Raw genomic sequence first — 25,167 nt, 5'->3', positions numbered from 1 at the left:
TATAAATTATATAGTGGTATTATCATAATAGCAGTCTTCAATACAGAAAGTAATCCGATTTATAGTAGTCATTTGTAATATCATTAAGGGATTTATGTCACCATATCAACCAACTTTAGTAAACCATATGGGTTCTAATTTCCGAATTCTTTAATGTAGAAATCTCCCAAGCAGTTAACTCTTTTTTTGGTGACATTTGGATAATTATACTATATATATTAAACATTGCCTTCCATGCCATACTTCTGGGAGCTTTTATAAAAGTTACAACTCGGGCACACAATTTAAGACACGCGTGTATCTATCAAAGAGTGATATATGACACCTTTTAAGTTTAATAATTATTAAACAGTTTACCAATCTTTTACATGCTTTTCTTAGTAATGATTCATTAAAGTTATGGTTAAAATATATAGAATTATCTTGGAAATGTTCATATATAAACCATTTATTTATGTGGTAGTTCTATTAAACTATAAATCAGTCTATAAAATGTTAACAGTATAAAAAATAAGTTATGCTTAAAAATTTAATTTTTAAAATTACAGTAATATAACCCTTTGACTTAAGGCTGGTTCGTCCTTATAACTAGGGTAATACGAATCGCCTCAGTTGTACTAACTTGCGGCTACTAAGTTATTTGAGGGATCTCAACATCTCAACAAGATGCTAACATCTAAAGAGATGAAAAGTCAGCTCTGCGTGGAAGCTGATAAGATCTCTAGCTACATATCTTAAGCTGGGTGTTCTCATCTTTTTTATATAAAAAAATCCTCAGCAGATGAGTTCATTTAGAGTTCATTTGAAGATTTCATACACAATCAACACTACAACCAACTCGACGAACACTATAAATTTATCATTGTTCCAGTAAGTTCTTTCCTGTTTTATATTATACATAATATAAATTATTTATAGTAATAAATGTTATTTATTTTTAATAAATTGTTTCTTGAGTATTTTCTGTTTCATATTATACATAATATAAATGGTTTATAAAATTATTAAGTATTATTTATAATAGTAAAAATATAAGTTATAATATTATAAATATAATTTATAAAGTTTATTTATAATTTATATTATACATATTTATATTGTATATTTTTTATATTTTCATTATGATCATTATTTAGTATCAAAGCGTTTACAATTCTTTCATCGAAGACGTCATCACCACAGCAATACCATCGTCTCTCGTTGAGAATTCAGTTATGCATGAGTATTGATTTGTAGAAATCATTGTAAAATATATATGCTTTCGCCCATTGTCGGATTTTTAGGAATAACACGGCTTACCACGATTTTGAAAATATATTTAATATGTTTTTGTTTACTTATGTTCGATATTTTACAACAATGAAAACAATATATAATAATAACACTATAAAGTAAATTGAAGAATATATTTGGATAGGTGTATAGGTGCTTTCTGAAAAAAAAATGTATTATTTGAAAAAGGTAGTTAAGATATTAGAGTGTCCATTAAAAAAAATAAATTATATTAACGAAAGCATATTGTAAATATAGTTATTTTTTTTGGTACCCATATAAATGCGATTACTCGTAAATTTCTCTAATTCAATAACTTCAAAGCATTACGTTTAGCTCCTAAAACAACTTTTCTACTACAACATAACGTCGAGGTCGTCTGGTTTGTTGTTTGTATTTTCTTTAGTGCATATTTCTTCTATACCAACTACCATTACGGAGAGCCATAGTATCACCATTCCAGTTTGCAATTTCGTTGCAACTGGAATATGACGAACTCAGCTGTTTAAGTTTTTATTATTTTTTCTGATGAAAAATGTATCTTGTTATGAGCATAACAAGTTTCAAGCTTAAATCATATGAATTATGCACTCCTCTGTTAGTTCTACGAAACTCAGCTGACAAATACGTATGTTCTTTGCGGAGTGAATTGTATCTAAAGTCAACCCAAGAGAAGAATGAAGTGGAAACCTCAAAATTATGACGCTTATATTTAATAAAATTAACAAATTATCAAAAATTGTCGGATATTATTATTTTACTATAAAGTTAAAGAAAAACAAAAAAAATAATAAAATCTTACTTGAGTTAGTCTAATACTCATAGTACTTTCTTGGTTGTTAATAATAGTAAATGGTTAAATTTTTTCTTAAAACTTTATATAGATGATTGATACCATTACTTAGTTTGAATTTTTTTTAAAACAAATTTAATATATTTATAAGAAAATTTTTAGTTTTCAGAATTTAAAACTAAAATTAAAACTATAAACTTGCAAATTTTTGAAAAGATTATATTACAAGTTTTTTAATATTGACGTAGTTCCATAATATTCTCAATTAATTGATATGATTATATTTTACTCAAAGTAATAAATTTTTCAAGATTTATGGAAATTTTTGTATTTGTCGTTGCTAGATTCGCTACAAATTTGGAAATAAAATTTTACAAATAACAATACTAAATGTCTGGAAATCGGTACAATATAACATTAGATTTGGTGTGAATGTTTACTTTTTGTCTGGATCAAGAAGTGTTTGTTGAGGCAAGATCAGATCTCTTAAATTAAAACCATCTAATAATTAACTCCAATGTAATATGTTCGGTCAAGGTTAAGACTTTCGAAGCAACAAAACTTATTTCTTATTATAAGTTTTGTTACATTAATAATGATTACCATGATAACATTGTTAGGTTCCAAACATTTTTTATATCCAATGCAAAATTATACCTGATTTCTTAAAGGTAACAGTTCTAGTTATTGTTATTAAAATTTTAATTTTTGTAACGTATTACATATGTTATAATATGTATAATTATTATATATAGTTTTATATTATTCTCCTCCTCGAGGAGGTATGCGTATCTGAGGTCAATTATTGCTTAGTCTGATGAAGTGATAAACAATAATCTAGTCAAGGTGTAGAGAGGGGTTTTGAAGAAACCTCGAGTTAAAAAAGAGTATAAGTGCTTAAGTGTACTAGCTCAAGACATCTTCAACATAATAATATATAATATAATATTATTGTAATTTTGAATCAAATATTCCAAATTTTACAATATATTACGCAGTATATCAGTATTTTATAATTGTTTTCTAGAAAAACTTTAATAACTTCCACAACAAATAATTTATTGGTGGTAAATTACATAATCAAGGACCGCAGCATCTCATTTTCATCACTGGATATAACTAAGATATCGAAATTTGTTTTAAAAACTTATTGATTTCAGTGATAATGTAACATATAGCACCATCTCGTTGAAACTAAAGTTTGTTCACCCACCCATAAAATAATAAGTTGTTGTTACCGGTTCTATTATGGACGTCAGGGCGCAGATATTTTGATGTCCATAATTTTTCAAGAATTAAAATCCAGTTGTTTACATCACCAAACAGTGAACCGGTATAGCTAATTGGTAAATAAAAAATTTGATGTCAAGGACTTTTATAAGAAATTTAATCCATTGGTTCTAATTTAGAAAATAACAATTTATTTAATGCAGTTATTTAAGATGATGGCTATTTTTCATTTCTTAATTAGATGTTTTTACTACAGAAATGTAAGTTTAAAGTTTGCTATTTTCATATAATTTGATTGTAAGACATTGATATTGAATTAAATACAGTATTTCTATAAGTTTAACTTTCTCTATAAATTTTATTATTTTATTATTATTATTTATTTATTCATCCGATACGAGATGTCTACCTAGGTACCTCTTTCGTTTATGCTTTATTGTCGGATAAACTCCTAGCACGTGTTTTAAGGTATAATTTTCTGCCATAAAAAACATACAAATTCTATTGGAGTAAGTTTTCAGTATAAAGCAATAGTTCAACCTATAATGGTTTGTCAGAATATCTGTAATGATTCTTAAATTAGTTTTACTTACTTGCACATAATCCTTAAATCGTCTAAGATTGAAAGTTAAATACAATATCTATCAAAAATCATAGAGCATAGAGCAATATATTCCATGAGCTAGTGAAACAGCTCACTTTGAAAGCTGTCTGAAGCTTTGCTGGCTTGTTCATGTCGTGTCCCTATAAGTGATTTTAATTGTTGTAGCCCTTGTCGATTATCTCAATATAGCTTTCTTTATTTTTCCTCTTTTTTTTGAAAGAGTAAAAAGAATTACGTTTTCGCAAGCCAAAGAATAGTTTCGGGTCTATAAGCAGCGAGGTTGCCCATTTTCTGACAAGCCTGCAATTTCTTGGTCGAAAATCCTATCGTAACCCGAAATTGTCATAGGATCCATATATTTGCAGATTGGCGTAAAGACTTTTACAAAGGAAACTTAGAAAATGATATTTTACAATTTAATTATATCAAGAGGATTAAGATTATGTTTTCATGTAGCTACTGTATATACATAAGCTAATCATTTGTTAAAATGGTTGAAATATATACTAATAATGACTACATAGATGAAAAGTTCTTGTATAAGAACCCTTTTGCTAACTGATTTTTAATAACTCAATTATACCTGAAGCATATATTATTATAAGTAAACTGTATCTAGTTATAAATACTAGATGTAGATAGATGCTGGTTTATAAAAGCATTAAAGGACCTATCAAACAACCAAACAACTAGTTATACATTACATTTACTTTACTTTAAATTTTATATTATTAATTAATTTTCTTAATTTGCAACCGGATTTCTCACTCAAATCATATTCATTGCACGGAACCAACCGCACCGCTGCACCTATTACAATTTACTTTTGACCCTGAGATAAATTTCTGCTGCATTTTAACTTTTAACTGTGCTTACTTTGAATTAAACCGTAATGAAGTTAAATGAACGTTCAATAATTTATAATTTGAAGCTCTTTAAAATGGAGTACTTAATTTTATTCAACAAAGTCTCGTTGCATTATATTTACTTTCAAATTATGGAATACATATAATATTTTTAAAATAGTTTTAAATATTGAAATTCTACAATTAATAATTTTCAGACTATTTTGATACTCCAGTTAAACTATATGATGCATATAACAATAATAATAAGATATTGCATTAATTAATAAAAATATATTCAAAACAATATTTTTTAGTTTCCAAAATTATCGGCTTAGTTCAATACACTATAGATAATTTTATTTATGAATAAATTGAAGACTGGCAAAGGAGAAGAACAATCAATTCGAACTTATCAAATATGCGTGGAACACCATCAGTCATATAAATTTTAATGGAATATGACTCAAAGAAGTTGTGGAGACTCTAGTATCTATAATTATGTTAATGTCCTTTGAAAATCCTTGGTTGATTTCAAAGTAGATTTGTAGAAAATGTGTATTAGATTATGCAAATTATGTCAGATGAGTATTAAAAAAAGCTTAAGAGACAATGTTATAAGTATATATAATATATAATATCAGTCATATAACTTTTAATGGAATATGAGTCAAAGAAGTTGTAAAGACTCTATGCATCTATGCATATAATAGTATCTATATTAATGCCTTTTAAGAATCCTTGGTTCATGTAAGATGACATGAAATATATTTTTTTTTTCAAAACATTATAGTGCGTAAAAGTTGCCTCTATTATAGAGTAGAAAACTGTGAAAAACTAAAAATTATCAGTTGATATCTTCCGCTCGCGCATCGCCTTAAAAATTAGCAAAACTGATTAAATCGATTATTTTTCAAAAAAAAAATTACAGTTATTAATATACATACAATTAATACAGTTTAACTTTTCTTATTCAGTTTAAAGTCCAAAATATTAAAAAAAAATAACAAACCACTGATATAATAATATTAACCTGTCGGTCAATATCATCGCAAAACTAATAAAACACAATTTTCGCGCCTTTCTTCATATTTAAAAGTGATGGCAGTTGCAAGTTATAACTGAAATATATATTGTTCAAACTACCAGAAATATAAATACTATTAAACATCATTCATATTATAATATGTACCAGTCGCATATTTACTGAAAATATTTAAAATTGTCCACCCTTTCCCTACCCAATCATCAATCCAATTAGGGTGTGTTATTAATTTCTTTACATTTTTTTCATATCTAACCACGAAGCTGCCCATACAAATAAGTTTAAGACCTTACTGATATTCTAATTTAAAAAACGTATAATCTGACTTTTGCGAAAAATCAGGCATATCTTGATATAGTTTTGCTCTGATTGAACCATCTCTCGCACTTTGTCCCCAATCTGTATTGAATAGTTAGTTGAATTGTTTGAATAGCCCTGAAAACGTGTCTAGCACCATCACTTAAATTCTTATTTACCCTAATTGAAATTCACATGGGCATAACGGTTTTAAGATAAAGAATGCAATTTGTCTTAAATTTTCTGAAGGACTTTTTACAATGAAAGGCAACTTTTGCGCACTATAGCGTTTCGAAAAAAAAAAATTTTTATTTTTCGAACCACCCTAATATGTATATATATAAACCGAAACTGCAAATATTGCTGCAAAGCAAAAAAAAAAAGATCTCAGCCTTTAATAAATGAATGGATACAATTGTTTATTTTAAGATCAAATTTCCAACCACCGAATAATAATAATACAATATAATAAGTGTTTTAAATAAAATAAAATAATCTATATACATACACATATATCATTTAGAATGAATACCACCTGAAATTATTAGCGTCAATATCATTATCATCACACAAATTCGGATATGTGCTACTGGGCATTTTACACATTGAACCCGGTTCTCCAAATTGATAAGTCGCATAGTTGCGTATATTTGTGGAAGCATAATTGCAAGTGAATATATAAAATAATTTAGTACGATTATTGGTATCTACGTATACACTTTTAAGACAAGCACAGCCTACCGCTACCTGACGATCACAGACGAGTGTAGTGAAATGACCAGTTTGTGGACTAAATAATATCCATAAGTATATTATATACATATAGGTATACTAAGAATTTCTTACGTGGTTTTGTTATATTTCATTAAAAGTTTATAGTCAGCATAAAAATATTCATTATACCACAAATCTATAGCGTTCGCTATCATGTCACCCACTAGCAAAGTAAGACGTGTTGTTAGTATATAAAATATATTTTGTCCACTATAAGTATAATTGTAAGTACTACGACAATTGTCATGTGCAAATACACAAGTTTTCACATTAAACCCTGCAATATATGATAATTCCGGATCCCACTTCTGCAATGATCAATTTGAAAAAAAAAAACTTTTGTCTTATTAAATATATATAATATATATGTATATATTACCACAACAGGCATACGTGCTGCAGGTGGAAAACATTTTAGATTTCCACCAGCTATATCATTGCGATAGCTATTGTGATAATGTAGAATATCGCTTTGATATGGTGCCATATCAACTAATTCACATTTTCCTTTACAATTTGATGAAAAACTCTGAAAGATATTAAAGAATATAAAATATTAGTTGACTTGTAAATACGTTATATATATAGTTACATAGTAAATAGTACTTTTGTTCACAGAACACTGATAAGATGAATTAAAATTAATATTAGACTATGGTGCAGTAGAAGATTTTTACGGTAATCTTAACATGAACTTATGGTACACTTTATTAAGAACCTTAAGACATAAAGCAAATTTCTGATCTGCTTGTATGGAACTGTTTATATTTACACATATAGCATACATCTTGTTTCAGATGGTATGTATCCGTAGCGTAAGTGAGTGTTATAAGTTTAATATTATTTTGATAGTAAAGTTTTGAAAACTTTACAATTTAATTGTCTCTGATTTAAATAATACAAAATATAATTAACACCAAAAGAAATAAAGTACACAATAAAGTATACACTTTTATATCTATAAACAAACGAAGTCTTGATTATTTATTTCGCAATAATAATTACTATATAGTATATTTACCCTCCTGAGCAATAAAAATTGATATCTTTATTTGATGGAACTATTCTCTCTATTGTTAAAGGAGAATTTCGGTCCATAAACTTCTTTTCGATTTTTCTTCATAATTTTCATTCTGATTTATTTTCTTTGTATTTTCATTCTTATGTGTTAACTATTGACTTACACCATCATTACCACATGCAATATGATCTCCTTGACTGAGACAAAGTTTAGTTCTATCACAGTAATCTGATGTGCATTCTCCTATAATTACAAAAAATATTCCAAATAATTGCAAGAATCTTTTATAGTGCATACTAGGACTTAGAATAAGAAACTTCGAAAATTTCTCCAAAGTCTGTGGTTATATAGTAATTTTGAGTTCACTATGATATCAACTCTTTTATTTACGTATCACGTTTTATGATAAAATCTATAGTATATACTTTTTTATCCTATATCGTGTATAATAAAAATTCAACGAGTTTATAATAAAATTTAATACTTTAGATATTTTATATAATATATATGTATAACTATGAAGTTATTTACTTCTTTACTAGGTAATCTTTAAAATTGTCTATATTATAGTTTATACAAATCATATTCGTTTACATACATACTGATGACGAAACTTCAATGACCCTATGACTTCAGCGAAAATCATGATATTGTAGTGCACAGGAACTATTGACAGAAGAACTAATAATAGAGGAACTAATGACAGAGAAACTAATGTGACAGGTTTAACTATTTCCCTAACTTTTCTTTTATCTACTAGTCTTAGTCTTGATACTATTGTATATGTTCATTAGTGTAATCATGTTAATTTATATAATTTTATAAATGTTATTTATAAATGTTATATAAATAAAAAATTAATTATTTTAATTATTTTATTCTTATAATTGCATTCAAATTATTGAATTATTTTCGATGAAATCGTTTTCTCAATCAGTTTTTTATTCTATCTTATGTTGAGGTTTTTTCGAGGTAGTGCACCTGGACATTTTGACTCTTTCTTAGCTTGGAGGTTTCTACAGAGTTCATCTCTTCTCTTTGACTAATTCATATATTCCTCACAAGTTTCGCTGATTATTTGATGAGAGATTTAAGATCTGCATTCCGCCCTGTAGGGCTAGTGACTGCTCTCAGATTAGATAGTGCTATGTTTTATTATGTTATGCGAGGGCGGTTTGATAAGTGAGTGGCTTTTTGAATAAAACAAACTTTTTTCGGCAAATAAACATTTTATTTTTCTACATAATCACCTTTTAGCTCGATACATTTAGTCCAGCGTTTTTAAATTTTCTTATTCTGTCCAAATAATAAGTTTTTTCAAAGCTCTCAAAATACGCGTTTGTTTCGGTAATGACTTCTTCATTCGACTCAAATTTCTTGCCGCCCAGTCATTTCTTTAGGTTTGGAAACAGAAAATAGTCGTAGGGGGCTAAATCTGGATGGGGTAGTAGTTCGTATCCCAATTCGACAAATGCTTAATCAGCACACGAAATTCACTTTTTTCCATTTTCGTAAAAGTCACGAGGTTGTCTGCTTTGAACGGCTATTAAACACCAACTGAACGACGTAGCTTGCTCAAAATTAGAAAGTTGCCCACTGGTAGATTACAGCTGACGGCTGCACTGTTGCATTTGGAGTAACTGCGCGGGAAATTCCAAAAGTCGTTGACTTATCAAACCGCATTCGTATATTCTGTATTTAAGTTAGGGATAGTAAAGTAAACTGGATCTTAGAACATCCTCTTCTCTTTTCATTCTGCCCAAACCTGTAAAATGTGGACCTTAAGGCTAGGAATCAGTTGTACTCAGATAAATTCCAAACATATTTAATCGAATTTCAGAATTAAAATTAATTCACTAAAATGTAGACACATCATTCTTACATTAAATCGGAGTACATCTCCAACAATTTTACTAAACATTCCCATTCCACAAGCAGATAATATAACGTACTTAGATATTAACCTAGACAGACGATCAACTTGGCGCAAGCATATTGAAGTCAAAAAAATTCAAATGAAGCTCCAAGCCTCTAAGTTGCACTGGCTCATTAATAATAGATCCCCCTGTGCCTAGTGTATAATATGCTCTTGTATATCAGCATCATAAAACCAATATGGACTTATGGTGTCCAGCTGTTTGGTAATGCTAGAGCTTCAAATATTGAAATTATCCAAAGAGCTCAGTCAAAAATACTAAGAACCTATGGTATATTAGGAATGAAAGTATTCCCCGAGATCTACAAATTCCCTTAGTTAAAGCTGAATTTGAGAAAAAATACAATAAAAGGGTAATAGAACATGTTAACCCCTAACATTCACTCCCATGAAATTTAACCCATTGATCTAAATGAGGTTCGTGTTATAAGGTTTACTTACTTTATTTTATTTAAATGATAATATTATGTAATTAGTGATAATATTTTAAAACTTATTGTTGGTCTCATTGTAAGAGAAGATACAATAAATAAATATATAAGTATTTAAAAATAAAAAAATTCTATAATATTGTTATTTTTAGTTATTAAATTTTTGTTTTATTAATTTTTGTAGGGTCATTATTTGTATCATATTTTAGATTTTTTTTCATTCTTGTGCTCTATCGATTCTTATGAATGCTGCAGAAGAAAAAGAAAGAGAACTCTATTGGGAATGGTTACCAGGACTTCCACAATCTAAAATGCTGTTAGGGACTTACAACCTAAAACGCTTCAAAGATTACATAGCACAATCAAAAAATAACCTAAGAATTATTACGCTATTATTAATTGGTCACTGTAGACTGAATAATCACCTATCGAAGTTATTAATTCAATCCAACTCAGATTGCAGATACTGTAGAAAAGGGAGAGAAACTGCATACCATGTGTTTGGGGAGTGCCCGGTACTGATGCACACGCGGATGAAACATCTAGGACGATATTTCATGAATCATAAAAATTCAAGACTAGGAGAGGTAGGCTCTATACTGTCTTTCATTAAAGAAATCGGACTTGGAGAAATACTCTAACCCGAGTAAGGGGCACAATAGATCTTTTAGGTCGCAGTGTACAATCCCTTGTTTTAATAATAATAATAATTCATTCTTGTATAAAAAAAATACTGTTTTTCTTTTAAAAGTATATAATGACCTTTAATGATTTTTGGGAATTTAATTTGTCACTGTTATTACCTAATTTTTTTTTTAATATATTAATAGAATATTTATGTAAATTTAATACAAAATTATAATAGAATACATTTTAATTTAATTTCATACAAAAGGTTCAGTTTAAATTCTTATTTTTAACAACTTTGAGCAGCAAGCTATGTACTCGTAGTCAGCTACTTGTGTGGAGTAAAATTAGCTGTCAACGGATGTTCGAATTTTCGATATTTGTGTATAACAGCTGACGGGAATGTCAGACATAGACATTTAGTTAATTCGCTGCTAAAATGTTTGGCTAAAGGCAGATAATAAAAGTAAATTATTGTGTTAAATATCAATTTCTAAGCGACAAAAAAAAAAACAAAACCACAAATTTCGTGTATTATAAATTAGTTAGCGAGCATTATTGGCAAAAAACATATCAGTAGAAAACAAAAACTTATTAAAATTAGTTGAAAAATGTCGGCAGTGCAATAATACAAAAACAGCAAATAGCAACTTACATTTTTGTTTTTTCATTTAGTTTTTTCGTGAAGGTAATTTGTAGAACTAAATTGTATATATATTTTTATAAAAATATTGATATAAAAATATATAATATTGTATAAAGAAGTGTATAAATGAAATAATGGGTGGCTGCATGGGCATACATAGTACAGACAATGAGACTGTAAGTGTTTCGTCTGCAAGCGTTTCACGACCGCCAAGTGGTAAGTTTAAATAAAATACTAAAAAACAGTCGCTTATTTAAAAAACAATCTTTTATTTAAGGACCACAAGCGGGTGCTGCACGTAAAAATCGTCCACTTTGTCATGAAACTATACGTTGGCGTTCTGATGTGCCACTGACTGAAGGTCAATTGCGTTCAAAAAGAGATGAATTTTGGGACACTGCACCGGCATTTGATGGTCGCAAAGAAATTTGGGATGCTTTACGTGCTGCAACTACAGCTGCAGAAGGTTTAGATTTTCAGTTGGCGCAAGCAATACTCGATGGAGCAAATGTATCAGTACCAAACGGGTAAGTACCAAATGGCACTTTTGTTGAGTATTTCAGTAAACATTGAAACAAACATATATAAGGGCAACATATAGGTATATGCATGTTGCTGGGGTAATTAATGACACAACAGTAACGAATACGTCATGACAGTTAATAGTTGTGCACAAGTACTTGTGTTACATGGTCATTACCTAGTTTTGTTATTTTAGTTAAGAATTTATTAGAATTTCCATTTTTTTTGTTTTTTTTTTGTTTCGTTTTGTATTTTTGAATTTTATATCGTTTTGCTTATTGGGGAAATAACGCTAAATTGCTTTTAAGCCGATGGCATTCATTATCAGCAAACCACTAGGTATATGCAAAGCAATTTATCTGTCTGTCTGGTTGGCATTTGTATTGTTTTATTTATAAAACTAATAAAATTTTATTGCTTTAGCAATGTGTACAATATACTTTGCTATGGTCAAACAATTTCATGTTGTGTCCCCGGTACAAAAGGAAACAAATTGTACACGCAAATTGAAATTCCGAGCTTGAAAATCAATATCAGAAATGCATTTACGTGTTCTACATATCCTTTCTGGTATCATATGCGTTCAACTTTAATTGTTGCTTTCCAGTTTTGTTGTTTTGGCATTTAACTTGCACGGGGACATAATTCTATAATTAACGTTGTATTTTAAGTGTCTTAATGCTGCTAAATTAGTACAAAATTTTATCAGTTGATAAGATTAGCCCGAGCACAATTAAATCATTTACTCTTACTTAAAGCTTCTAACATTAAATACAAAAAAAGTAAATATTTCGACTTTGTTAAGTAAATAAATGCCTCTAAAAATGTTCATAGATTAATTATGAATGTAGTATTTATCTAGTGCAGTAGAGTCCCACAAATTAGAAGCACTTGGTTTTTCGGGTAATTCGAATTTTTAAAAAATTCTAAAATTCTAAAAAACCAAAGAAAAGAGAATAAAAATTAGAAAAACATATACATCATGTGTCATTTGTTAATAATATTCTTATAACCCTGAGCACAGTTGTCCGTATCCGTTTAATTATTTAGTCTTTAAACTATTCGCAATTTTAAGTATTGAAAGCATTTCTAGAGAGTACCTTTTATAATGGTACATTCTTTCTTTCTTTATGCAACAAGATCTTTATATTGTCAAGATCAGGCTCATGTTTGCAGTCAATGCAATGTTTTTAAATATAAATAATAAATTATAGTTTTTTTTATTTCTATTTAAATATAAGTAAAAACTTTATTTCACAATTCAAATCCATCTTTATTAAGCATTATTGTTTAAAATATTCAGTAATGTTTGTTTGTTTTTTAGGTTTAGTCAAACTTTTTAATAATGATATTGTTACGGAGAGTTAAAAGATTTGTCATGTGATCAGTAGGTAACGAATCATTCTTTTTGAATCAATTTATTAAGGTATTGTCGCTTTCAATCGCTACAGAATGAGACATATTTGGTGTGGGTTTGGGAAGATACGAGCAATGAGGCATTAGGGGCAGTACTATCTCAGAGAGTAAGATCAGATTTTTAAGATTTTATTTCGCAAGCCGTGCACTGGGTAATACGGAGCAAAGATACTCAACAATAGAAAAGGTATTTTTAGCTATAGTTTAAGCAACTAAAAGTTTTAGATCATATTTACTGGGAAGACATTTCAAAATATGTACTGACCATAAACCATTAAGGGGTATACCAAATTTTCGTTTTCAAATTTATTTGATGTATTATTATCGGTATTGAACTCATACTTAGATCTCTCTTGAAGTATGCATTTGTTTTTTTGAACAGATATTCGCTGTAATATTCGCTCAAAAATTAGAACCAAAAGTTCTAATTTAGAAGTTTTTAGTACATACAATATATTGAAAATTTTCCAGACAATTGGAATTAGTAAAAGTTCTAATTTGTGAGCTTCTACTGTATTTAATTTCAGTATTTAAACTACTTAATGTTATTAATAGTAAAACATTTTGAATAATTATTTCAAGAAGAACAAAATTATTATTAAATATTAGATATTAACATGATTATAGTAATTTTTAATGCGTTAGATTAGATGCGATTATTACTATCACTTTAACAGCCAAATTATGCACAATGCCTTGCCGTATAAAATTCAAAGGATTTAAAATTACTTCAAATCTACAATAAAACCTAAAATATTCTTAAAAAAACAAACCCTAAAGCTGTTTAATATTTTTATAAAATGATGCTCTTACATGTTAAATATACAACGCTAGATATATGATAAAATATGAAAGACAAAAAAATTTTAGTCTATACACATGAATAAAAGTCGAAAAGTTTTAAATTATTTTGAACCTATGATTGGACCAAATTTGGTCCAATTAAAAGTCGGTATTTAAACTTGGTTAATATTTTCTAGAAAACAATTCTCTCGCATGTTTAATATACGATGCATTTAACATGATAAATAATAAAAGACACTAAACGAATGTAATATAGACGTTAACAAATTCGTTAAATCGAAAATTTCGTTAAATAGATTTTATTATTTATAGTTATAGTTTATAGAATCTAATTTTTTAAAGCTAATGTCGCTTTTGGTTCTTGATGCTCTTTAAATTTTAATGGTCCTGTTGAAGGATTTGTAAAGTCATAATTTTAGTATGATTTGCATTAGTGCCTATAACCTATTGTTTAGAAGCGTTAAGTGTTTCACAGCAGTATTGTCAAGTATTTTAGGTGTTATTTCAGGGAGATTTTTTGTTTTTGTTCATATTTGTTATTATCATGCAGTATTCGTCAAAGCATTGATTATTTTATATAAAGAGGTCTGGATTCGTAATATCTATTTATCTATTTATTTATTTATGATTTATATATTATCTTTTTATTTTTTATTTACATATTTTATGTGGGTATGTTATGCCAGCTTGTATTAAATATTTTTAGGGTTAAGTGAAAAAGTTGTGTTGTGAAAACATTTCTAGTGACTACACACGACTGTGTCCGGATATTGTCAATATACAATATACTGAGAGTATGAGTTTATAATCATGAATATGGTTACATGACGGTTTAAGTTGTTGACCAAAACAGATTTAAGTTGTTTGTTAAATTAAGTGCTTGTTTATTGGATGTCTACTGTAATTCTTCATAATTTGAAGAATTTGAAGAATTATAAAAAATAGATTTATAGAGATATAAAATAGAGAATAAAAAATCTTGTCTCGAATTTCTTGTTTATACCATTGAAAAATATTATAAAAATAGAAAATAGTGTAGATCTGCGAATAAAGTCTTTTGTGTTAACAACAGTTGTTTTAACCAATCATTAGGTTTTTAATGAACTTATACTATGCTAACTAAAGTTCTTGCATATAAGAATAGTTTTAAAAGATATTAAATTATTGATTTTTTTTCATATTTCTATTTATTATTAATGTTATATCCTTATACAAAGGGTTTTTATATCATTAATTTCCTCCGATGTCGTAGTTTAAAATATTGTAGTTGCATATTGACACGCTATGGTGTGCGTGCTTACTTAAATATTGTTTAGATGTGCGTTCCAACCTCAAGAGTGCGAATGTTATCATGCCCAATGGCCTAATAGATTTAATTTATTAAAAAAGATTTGTATGTTATAATTCCCAAGGAGTCTTTTCCATGGTTGAAGTGATTGCTATGTAAATGACTTCACAATTTTTTTGTATTTACACTTAAACGGCTTATAGCACATAAAATAAAAATGAAGAGGATATAATAGCCATTCTTAGGATAGACTCAATTTTCCTAGAATTTTCCAGTATGTAAGCACATTTGCACTAATTCAAATAATCCTTAAAAAATTTGACATGTCCTCAGTTTTTTTTTTTCTTCCCCAAAAATAAGAAATCAGTGATTAAATACCTCTCTGTCGCTTATAAACGTAATACCTTAACTTAATTTAAGGTCTTATTATTATTTTTCACTGAACTTAATTTAGTGAAAAAAAATAGTAGAATTTCTGATAAACCACTTTCAATACTTATGATAAAGGTAGCGATTAATGGAATGCTTAAACATTGACAATATTTATGCATAGACTTTCTACAGAAATTTTTTTATTTTTATCGCGATTTTGTAAAGCTCTTGGTACTTTTTTTATTCTAAATTATATATATGAATTAATCTGAAACATTGACAGCATGCATGAGTGGAGTGAAAGGCTTCACTTCATAATTAATATGAATTTATTTAATTGGAGTAATTTCTGTTTAGAATAATTTTTTGATAATGTTGATACATAATATTAAAGCCCCTTATTTATTACCTTACAGATATGTAAACTCCAAAACAAACCATAGTATATATTATAATATCATTTATTTTCTATAAATTTTGATAAATTATTATTAAGAAAATTATTAAAACAATTTGAAAGCATCATTAAATTAGCATAAATTTTCGTAAAATATTCAGTATTTGATGGTAAAAATAAAGAAAGCGTTCTTTATCGGAAATAAACGTATCTAATAGTTTAAAATATTAAAAACTTCGAATACGAAAATGTCTACGAACCATTGAAGAGCCTTCTAATAAAGAATCGTTAAAAGTTGTACATATATTCTATGGATGGATACATATATATGCTTTAGTAAGTTGTTGGTATATCATTTAGGATTTGATGTTTACTAACTACTATCGAACCGCATTTGCATTTGTTTATTACTGAAACACAAATACTGAGCTGTGTAATATTATTCCAATTTAGCAATATAAATTGCACTTCGAGTCCAATATAATTGATAGTTCATTTCTTTTAATGATTATATTCATTTTAGAACCATATAGCACTTAGAATAGAAATTGCATATGAAAGTTCAAAATAATTTTTTGTATAATTGTTTTGTTGCAGTTTCTATACAATTGTTGCTAAATTGTAAAAATATTATAGTAGTACTCTGAAGATGACTATAGAATGTAGTCGAAATGTTGGTGTAAATAAAATTGTTCAAAAATTAATTTTAAAAATTTATTAGTTGCACAATTGAGCAATACTTATACTTAAATATTTTACTAATTACTCATGTATCATTTGTATGTTAATTATAAAATGGTTACAAAACCTTTTATAAAACAAATTACAATTAAGTTTTAAATGTTTTATAATAATACACTTCTCTTTTAATATATATATATTTATTCCAAGAAAGTGAAATTATTCAAAGTTATTAAGAAGATTGTTATTATTTTCATTTATCTTATCATTTTTTTATTAGATAGTCTATTTTGGTTTATTTAAACTATTTTATTTCAATTAATTCTATATGATTTATATTAATATCATTCATTGCAAGATTTTAGAAATTTAAATATTAATTATATTTAAACTTGTTTGCTTTTGAGTAACATATCTCCAACTGTTCACTACTTCTACGGTTCTATAGTTAGATAAATTCAATAAAAAAATCTCTTAACACGCCATATCAATATTCCCAATTATTCAAAAACAAAAAAAAGTTTTATTATTTATCTGAATGTATAAAACTTGTTGTTTTACTAAATGCATTATTATATATCTGCGTTATAGCGTTGAGTTTATAAATATACAATTTTATGCAAATATATGCAAAAGAGCAAGTTTACTTACTTGACAACCAAAATATACTATAAATTTTGCCAAATATACTTTAAAATTTGCCAAAAATTTTTATTTTTTCTTCCAAATGGATTTTTTAATTGTTTTAAATGTGGATGTATATACGAAGCACATATAGATACATATAGAGTACAATATATAAACTAATTTTATGAACTGAAATTTTAACAATATCTTACCGCTTGAAAAGGACTCATGTGAGAACGCTTTCACCTTATACGGTGATAAGTATTGATATTGAAGCTATAGGCATGTAAATTTGCAGACAATCGTAATTGATAAAATAATAAGTGTGGAATTTATTATTATTATATTTTATATATTTATTTTTTGTTTTACTCATCAATTATTATCAAGGAAAATTCTTCCAATGTGAAACTGTAAAGTGATTTAGTCAGACTTAATATGGGTCTTAATCTGTGGGTATACGCTTGGTAAAATTACCAAGCCAAGTTACCAAGGCATCAAATAAAAGCAGTGGTAGAGTCGGTTAAAAGTTGAACGTAAAAGACTAAAGTTCAGGGTTTGAACCGAATTTTCTGTAAAGATTCCATTTTCTTTGTTTAATATTTTCACATTTTAATTTTTTTAAAATGATTAAACTTTAATTTGTCAAAAGATTTTAATAGAATTTTTTATAGCAATTTCTTAGTAACTATCACTTATCACTTACGAGAGCATATTTTTACGTGAATACAGACGTCATGCAAGACATTTGACACATCCAGTTTTCAAAATAGGTGCGTGAAAAAAGTTTTTGAAAACATTTTACTCATTCATTTGAAAATGTTTTCAATGATTGCTATTATTTCGATCGTTTGGTCTTTGGGTATGTCTCAATTAAGGATCGATCAGTTCACAACTGGGATGCCAAAAAGTTGTCAGTAGAAATGTTTCTTAAAATACAGCCTTGAATTAAAACATTTCAATAGTATGGAAACAGTACTATTTTTTCTTCTCATACTTACTAATATTACTAACCGGCAGTGCTATGTGTAGTACTAGTCTACGACACACAGTGTGTGGGTTTGAATTCCACTTAGGTAGGGGTTTCAGACACGCTTTAAATTTTGTTCAAAAAAATTCTTTGTAGCTTTCTGTTAAGGAATAACGCTTCAAGTATGTTACACCTTAACTTCGCAATAATGCGTATTACAAAGGCTACATAAATGTTTAATTCTTTTGGTATCGCTAGGTATCAACCTAATCTACTATTTCTTCTACTTTGTAAATAATAATTTATAATGCATATATTTTATTACAGTTATCTCACAGAATGTTATGATGAACTTGGTACGCAGTACAAGGTACCCATTTATTGCTTATCGTATCCTATAAATATTGTCAGAGAAGAAAATGGTCGAGACTCACCTGCTGAATATTCTGAGCCCGTCGATGGTGGCGCAGAAGTGGTACTGAAATTAAGAATATCCTCAACAATGTCTGATATTAAATTAGCAGTTTACTCAAAGGATACAATAGGTCAATGCAAAAAGAGATTACAGGTAATAATGAAATACTTACAATTATTTTTGAATTATTTTATTTTTAATTAAAATATTTTTTTTTATTCTTCTTTAGGCTACGGAATCCATAGATACATGCTGTCAACGCTGGTTCTATAGCGGTAAGCTGTTGGGTGATAAAGTACCAATCGAAGAGTGCAATATCACTAATGGTTATGTGGTGCAAGTGATTGTTAATACGGAGCATGATAACCATGATAACAGCACAAGTATTGTAGCTGCAAGCTAGCCAAAAATTATAGCCATCTATCAAAGTCATATTGCAGAAATAGGAAAAGTAAGACGTGCAACTATTAAAAATGAAATCAAGGCAATATTAATTGCAGCAACAGCAAAAATTATAACAAAAACTACTAAACCATTAACAACAATTACAACAATTACAACAATAATACTAATTGCATTAGCAAGGCACGGCACTATATGAAAATGTTTAAATAAATAGTGCTGCCTTGTGAAATGGAAATACAGTGAAGCTGAGCGGCTTGCACAAAAAATTAATTGTTTTAATTGCATTTATATTATTACATTTTTTTTACAATTGAAGCGCTCATTGCTCATTATTAATGTATTTTTTATTTATACATATTACTAAATTACTATCATTGGTGTTGTTGTAATTGTTGTTGTTTTTTGCTGTTGTCCATTGTTTGCTTTACAATTTTTTAAAACGAAAATAAATGAAGTAACAATAAATCACGAAAATTTGGAAAATAAATTTGTACACTGAACTAAATTTTTTATGCTTTTTATGTTTATTATATATACATATATATATATATAAAAAATGTATATGTAAATACATTTTGAAAAGTTCAGCTTTAATATAATATGTTATTAAATTAATTATTTTGTTATATCGAAAATAGAAACTGAATCAATTATCACATAGCCACAAAAGAAGCAATGAAACAACTTAAAGCAATTGCGCCAAATTAGCACTTTTTATTTGTTTATTTTTTAAAAAATATATTTACTGTATGTGTGTGTGTGCAAGTGCTACAATTTATATAGTTATTTGTTTTTTACCTTAAGCACAAACAATAATATTAAAAAATTATTTTATTGCACAAAGACACTTTATTATGATTTTTGCTCAAAGTTTATTAGCAATTCCAAGTACCTTTTATGTAAATTATTAACATTGATGCAAAATGTTATTATTTTGATAAGTAAAATTAATAATAAATACATTTTATTATATGTATATGTTGTGAATTAATTTTTTTTGTACAACATATTAAATTAGTCATAATGTTTGGTTATGATTTTTGGCAAAACTACGCAAGTTAACATAATAAATAACAAAATTTATTTAAAGCGGCTGGTACGTTAAACAAGCGAAAACGTTAAAAGCTTATGATATTTTAAATTATTATTTAATATATATAATTATTTCTTTAATATTCAGATAATTAACTAATAATACTAAAACAAAATCCCAGTTAAATTTATTTTATATTAAAAACTTTATTTAAAAGTTATTAAGTGTATGCACAATTTTTTGTTTTTTTTTTCGAAATAAAATTAAATATTTATAAATATTTAATAAAAATAAGAGTTTTGTAAAATTTAAAAATATAAAGAAATTTCAATATATGATAACAATAATATTTTAATCAAAATATAATAAAAATAAACATGTATAATAGAAGTGATAAAATTAATAAATATTGAACACATAAAAAAATTAATTATATAATAAAAATGTAACAAACTTTTCAAAAAAATCTCGGTGTAATTAAAATAATATAATAAAAAAATAAATATGAAAATAAATATAATATATAAGAAAATAAAATAAATATAATACAAATGAAAATATTATAAAAGTATAACAAAATATAATATAATAATAATTTATAAGAATTAATAGAAATCAAAATAGAAATATAAAAAAAATTGAAATAAAAAATGAGTTTTGTGAATTATAAATAAAAATATAAATACTCCAAATATAATAAAAACAATAATTTCATAATCAATAATTCAAATACATAAAAAAATGGAATTTGTAAAATAAAAATAAAAATATAAAAAATACAACTATAATCATTACAATAATCTAATAATTAATAATTGAAATCTAAACAAGAAAAAAATTCAAATATAATAAAAACAATAATTTAATAAAAAAATTGTATATAAAGGAGTTTGTATTTAATAAAAATAAAAGAATAATTATGTGAAAATAATATGATAAAACAAATAATTTATGCATTATACAAATATTAATGAAAGAAAATATTTAAATGTTAATTATTTTGTGACCAAACAATATTAATACAGTGTTTTTTCTAGGCTAATTGGTCAAAATTTTTTTTATTGTTTTTTAATTTATTTTTATTTTTTTAAAAAAACTTAAAAAAATTGATAATTTTATAAAATAAAAAATTCAAATATAAAAATATAAAAAACAAACACTGTAATATAAAAAAAATTATATGTATTCAAATCGATAAATTTTTGAAATGAAATATCATATGTAATGAAAATAATAATTTAAAAAAAAAATTTAAATATAGTAAAATAAAAATATGATAAAAAAATAATAAAATTAAAAATATAATACAAAAAAAAATGTAATAAATATAAAAAACAATAAAAGTGGAAATAAAAATATTTATAAATTTAAAAAAACAATTTAAATATAATACAGTTGTTGTATAATAAATATATAATTAAAGTATAAATGAAATGAAATAAAAATGTAATAAAAATTAATATATAAACACATTGAAATTAAAATAAACTAAAAATTGAAATATAATAAAAATAAATATATAATTAAAATATTAATATATTGAAAACAAAAACTTAAACGCTAAAATGGTTGAATAAAAAAATATTTTAAGATGCGTTTATAACTGAAAAGATAGTTCGAAACTATATGTATTCATGTGAGCATATATATGATTATTTTTAAATATTATTAATGTGAAAACAAAACAAAACACAAAAAAAAAAAAAGAAAACGAATATAAAAAATATTTGTATTGTTTTTATAAAATAAAAATAAGAAGTGCAATTATAATTGTCTTTTTTCAACTATTTTAAATACTCATGAACGTTATAAATGTATTCAGTATTTCAATTACGCACATCCAACTTTTGCAGCAAAGTTAAAAATGAGAATGCTGTGGCCATAATCTGAAATGAATATGTGTAAAATATAAATTTAAATGAATAAAATGAACTGTATATCATTGTAAATGTTTGTTTCTTTTCTAAATTATTATTTATTTAAATGATTATATTTTATAACGAATATTATAGTAAAATGTATAGAGCGACTGTTTCGAATAAAATAACAATAGAGCAATATAAACAATTTGTTATGGACAATTAATTGATATTTCATTAACATTTAGCATTTTATTATTAGAAATGACAATGGTACATTCTCGTTTATGATATATATTGTGCAATCTCTGACTTAAACGGCTATTAGTGCTATTGATAAACCTTACAATGAGTTCAGGTTTCAAACTTCTTTCAGTTTGATCAAAGTTGGATTAAATTACAAGAATCGAATTCTGACAATCGCAGAATAGAGGGAAAAATATTAAGCAGGGCTTCAAATCCACCATTTCATACTATTTACCAGTGTCAATTCTTAAACTCATCTTTGAAAGGTGATATTTAAGACGAACATGCCAAGCTACGAGATTAGTATTATGTTTTCAAATTTTTTTATTGAGAAACTTACTAGCATATTAATTATTATTAGTTTGTACCAACTTTCGTTCAAAACATATGCTCAGAATAAATTCGGCTATTGTTTAGGTCGGAACTTAAAATTGTAAAGTATATTTTTATAGAATATTCAGTTTGCCATTGAGTCCTAATATCTAAACTTCTTTTTATTAAGTAAGGGCTAAGCAAGTTCAGGAACCACACACACCGATTTTTTAAGGAAGGGTATGACTCAACAAATAGTTCCAAATCAATATTTCTAAGTATTGAAGCAGTCTGAAAAGAGTGAAGACCCGCCGGAAACCTTCGCACTTTGCAAAGAGAGATTTGGCACCCTCTAAATTGTTAAGAACACTTTATAGATTTCTGAATGTCCATATAAATAATATGTGTGGCGTTTTTTAACGCTTTTCGAAGTATTCTGTAAAACAGATTACAAGGGCATATAAAATTGAAAGGCATCTTGGTGAATCTTGGTTCATGGATATCAATAGCTGTTTCTCTGTTTTTTAGTTTTAAATATTCGTTAACCTAAACGTATGTTTGTACTTTTCGGATATTGAGTTCTTTACGAATAATAAAAATAAAAATTTCATCTTCGACTTCATTTTTATAATTTGAAATTAAGTATTATTTGAAAACTTATTCTGACTTCCTCATCTCCGCTTTTTACAACATCAATCCAGTTAATCATTAATCGAGAATTTATGTTTATATTTAGGTTAACGATTATTTAAAACTTATTATAAATACAGAAGATGGGAGGAGATGGGAAACTCAGATTTAAATTAAAAAAATGTTATCTTCGACTTCGATGAGCATTTTTTGTTCTCAAAAATTTGAAGTAATATATAAAGCCGATTCCATCTTTGAAATTATAATAATAATCACATTATCTGCATACTTTTGGGTTTTTAAACCAGTACTTGTTAGAATTTCAACAATCTTATCAATCACAATTGAGAAGACAGCAATCTTCCTTGCATAAAGTATAACTATAATACCTTACGTATATTGCTAATTACTTCAATTTATGATCATTGTGAAAACAAAAAGTTTCATATGGATCGTCTCAAAATTAAGGCTTTTTTAAGAAATTAGAATTTCAATGACATGATTTTTTTTTAATTATATCATTATAATCATTCATTATTTACTTACTGCTGTCCTTCTCTCCTAAGTGGAGCATAGGGCCTTATTCATAACATCATTTAAATTTTATTATAGAATTTTAATAACTTAAAGTATATATTTACGCACACACTCTCTAATTAAAATATACATTTAATTTTAATTATATAAATTATATGTTTACTTACTCCACGGAAACGATCTACATTCAGTACATAAATTTTTCCGGCTGTCAATTTGAATGTCCTTTGTGAATTTAATAAAAAGAGTAAAAAATCCATTTTCATCTCTCTCAAATGTAAGTACCAAGGACTTCTCAATAGAGCTTCTCCACAACGTTGACTATTTAAATAAATAATTTCTCCAAAATAGCAAATTATTAACATTTCCCAGGCTACCAATAGTAAATATTGACCCAAAGAAACTATTTTCATAAAACTGGAGTTTGCAGTAGTTGACTATTATACGTATAATATAGATATAATAAAATAATATTTTTTTTTGTAGGAATTTAAGGCTCACCTTCACCGAAACAAATGCTACTAAGCACATTAAAAATATAACCTCTCCGGTTTTCAAGAACCAAATTGGATTATAGAAATATTCCATTTTTTGTAAGGCCTTTATGATATATCGATGATGTTGTACGCAAGACTTAAATGCTGCTCTGAATGCAGAATAAAAATTTTCAGCTGTACCCGTAGTTGTAAAAGTTGAGTTCAGAATTTCATTATTTTGAAGTTCCACAGAACAGTAATACTGACTGGGTTCCTTATCGGCGATTACTTGGCTTTCACTTAGTTTTCTAATAAATAAGAATATTAATAGCTATATCAAGTAATTGTTAGGAATTTATTCGAATTTATTAAAAAAAATATACTTTAATTCAGATCGACTTGCTCCTAAATTGATATAAGCTGTCGCCATTACATTTTTAAGACTGCAATAGAGTATATCATATTGACCAGATATGAGTATAGCTAAAACCATATGAAATCCACTCGAAGCTGAAAATGCCGCAGCGACTTGCAATTGCCCAATGGCTTGGAAAAAGTACATTGTTTCATATATCAAGGGTTCCTATAATAAAAATAAATACATAATAACATCAATAAAAGTTACAAATTAATTTCAAGAAGAAATTTAATTTTTG

At 26.6% G+C, this 25,167-nt stretch overlaps 3 protein-coding genes across 5 annotated transcripts in view; 1 reads left to right on the top strand and 2 right to left on the bottom strand.

Annotated features, from left to right (window-relative positions):
• Positions 1-6,530: 6,530 nt before the first annotated feature.
• On the bottom strand, positions 6,531-8,176 carry LOC119675887 (antigen 5 like allergen Cul n 1-like). The gene is made up of 4 exons (XM_038087104.1): positions 8,045-8,176; positions 7,240-7,389; positions 6,933-7,168; positions 6,531-6,876 (listed from the first exon to the last, which is right to left on the bottom strand). Exons 1-4 carry the CDS (start codon positions 8,174-8,176, stop codon positions 6,606-6,608), a joined length of 789 nt encoding a protein of 262 aa, XP_037943032.1. The 3' UTR covers positions 6,531-6,605.
• A 2,969-nt stretch (positions 8,177-11,145) lies between these two features.
• LOC119680099 (ubiquitin domain-containing protein 1) overlaps positions 11,146-25,167 on the top strand; it is a 17,715-nt gene continuing 3,693 nt past the window's right edge. Inside the window, exons 1-6 of one of the 3 annotated variants that reach the window (XM_038092747.1) lie at positions 11,146-11,341; positions 11,551-11,563; positions 11,638-11,737; positions 11,799-12,048; positions 18,926-19,166; positions 19,243-19,418. In XM_038092747.1, the coding sequence (XP_037948675.1) occupies positions 11,656-11,737; positions 11,799-12,048; positions 18,926-19,166; positions 19,243-19,416 (747 nt within the window). In that variant the 5' untranslated portion in view covers positions 11,146-11,341; positions 11,551-11,563; positions 11,638-11,655 and the 3' untranslated portion in view covers positions 19,417-19,418. Of the gene's footprint in view, positions 11,342-11,550; positions 11,738-11,798; positions 12,049-18,925; positions 19,167-19,242; positions 19,419-25,167 lie in introns of those variants that run through there. The other 2 variants (XM_038092746.1, XM_038092749.1) reach the window with 2 other exon arrangements.
• Positions 22,198-25,167, bottom strand: part of LOC119682063 (odorant receptor 83a-like) — a 5,115-nt gene continuing 2,145 nt past the window's right edge. Inside the window, exons 2-5 of the mRNA XM_038095406.1 lie at positions 24,895-25,094; positions 24,537-24,819; positions 24,203-24,472; positions 22,198-22,337 (exon numbers count right to left, since the gene is read on the bottom strand). Coding sequence (XP_037951334.1) covers positions 22,278-22,337; positions 24,203-24,472; positions 24,537-24,819; positions 24,895-25,094 — 813 coding nt within the window. The 3' untranslated portion in view covers positions 22,198-22,277. The remainder of the gene's footprint in view (positions 22,338-24,202; positions 24,473-24,536; positions 24,820-24,894; positions 25,095-25,167) is intronic.

The sequence above is a fragment of the Teleopsis dalmanni genome, chromosome 2, assembly GCF_002237135.1.
Source record: "Teleopsis dalmanni isolate 2A chromosome 2, ASM223713v2, whole genome shotgun sequence".
Classification (NCBI taxonomy): domain Eukaryota; kingdom Metazoa; phylum Arthropoda; class Insecta; order Diptera; family Diopsidae; genus Teleopsis; species Teleopsis dalmanni.
The sequence above is the reverse complement of the archived record's forward strand: the minus strand, read 5'-3'. Positions and strand labels throughout refer to the sequence as shown.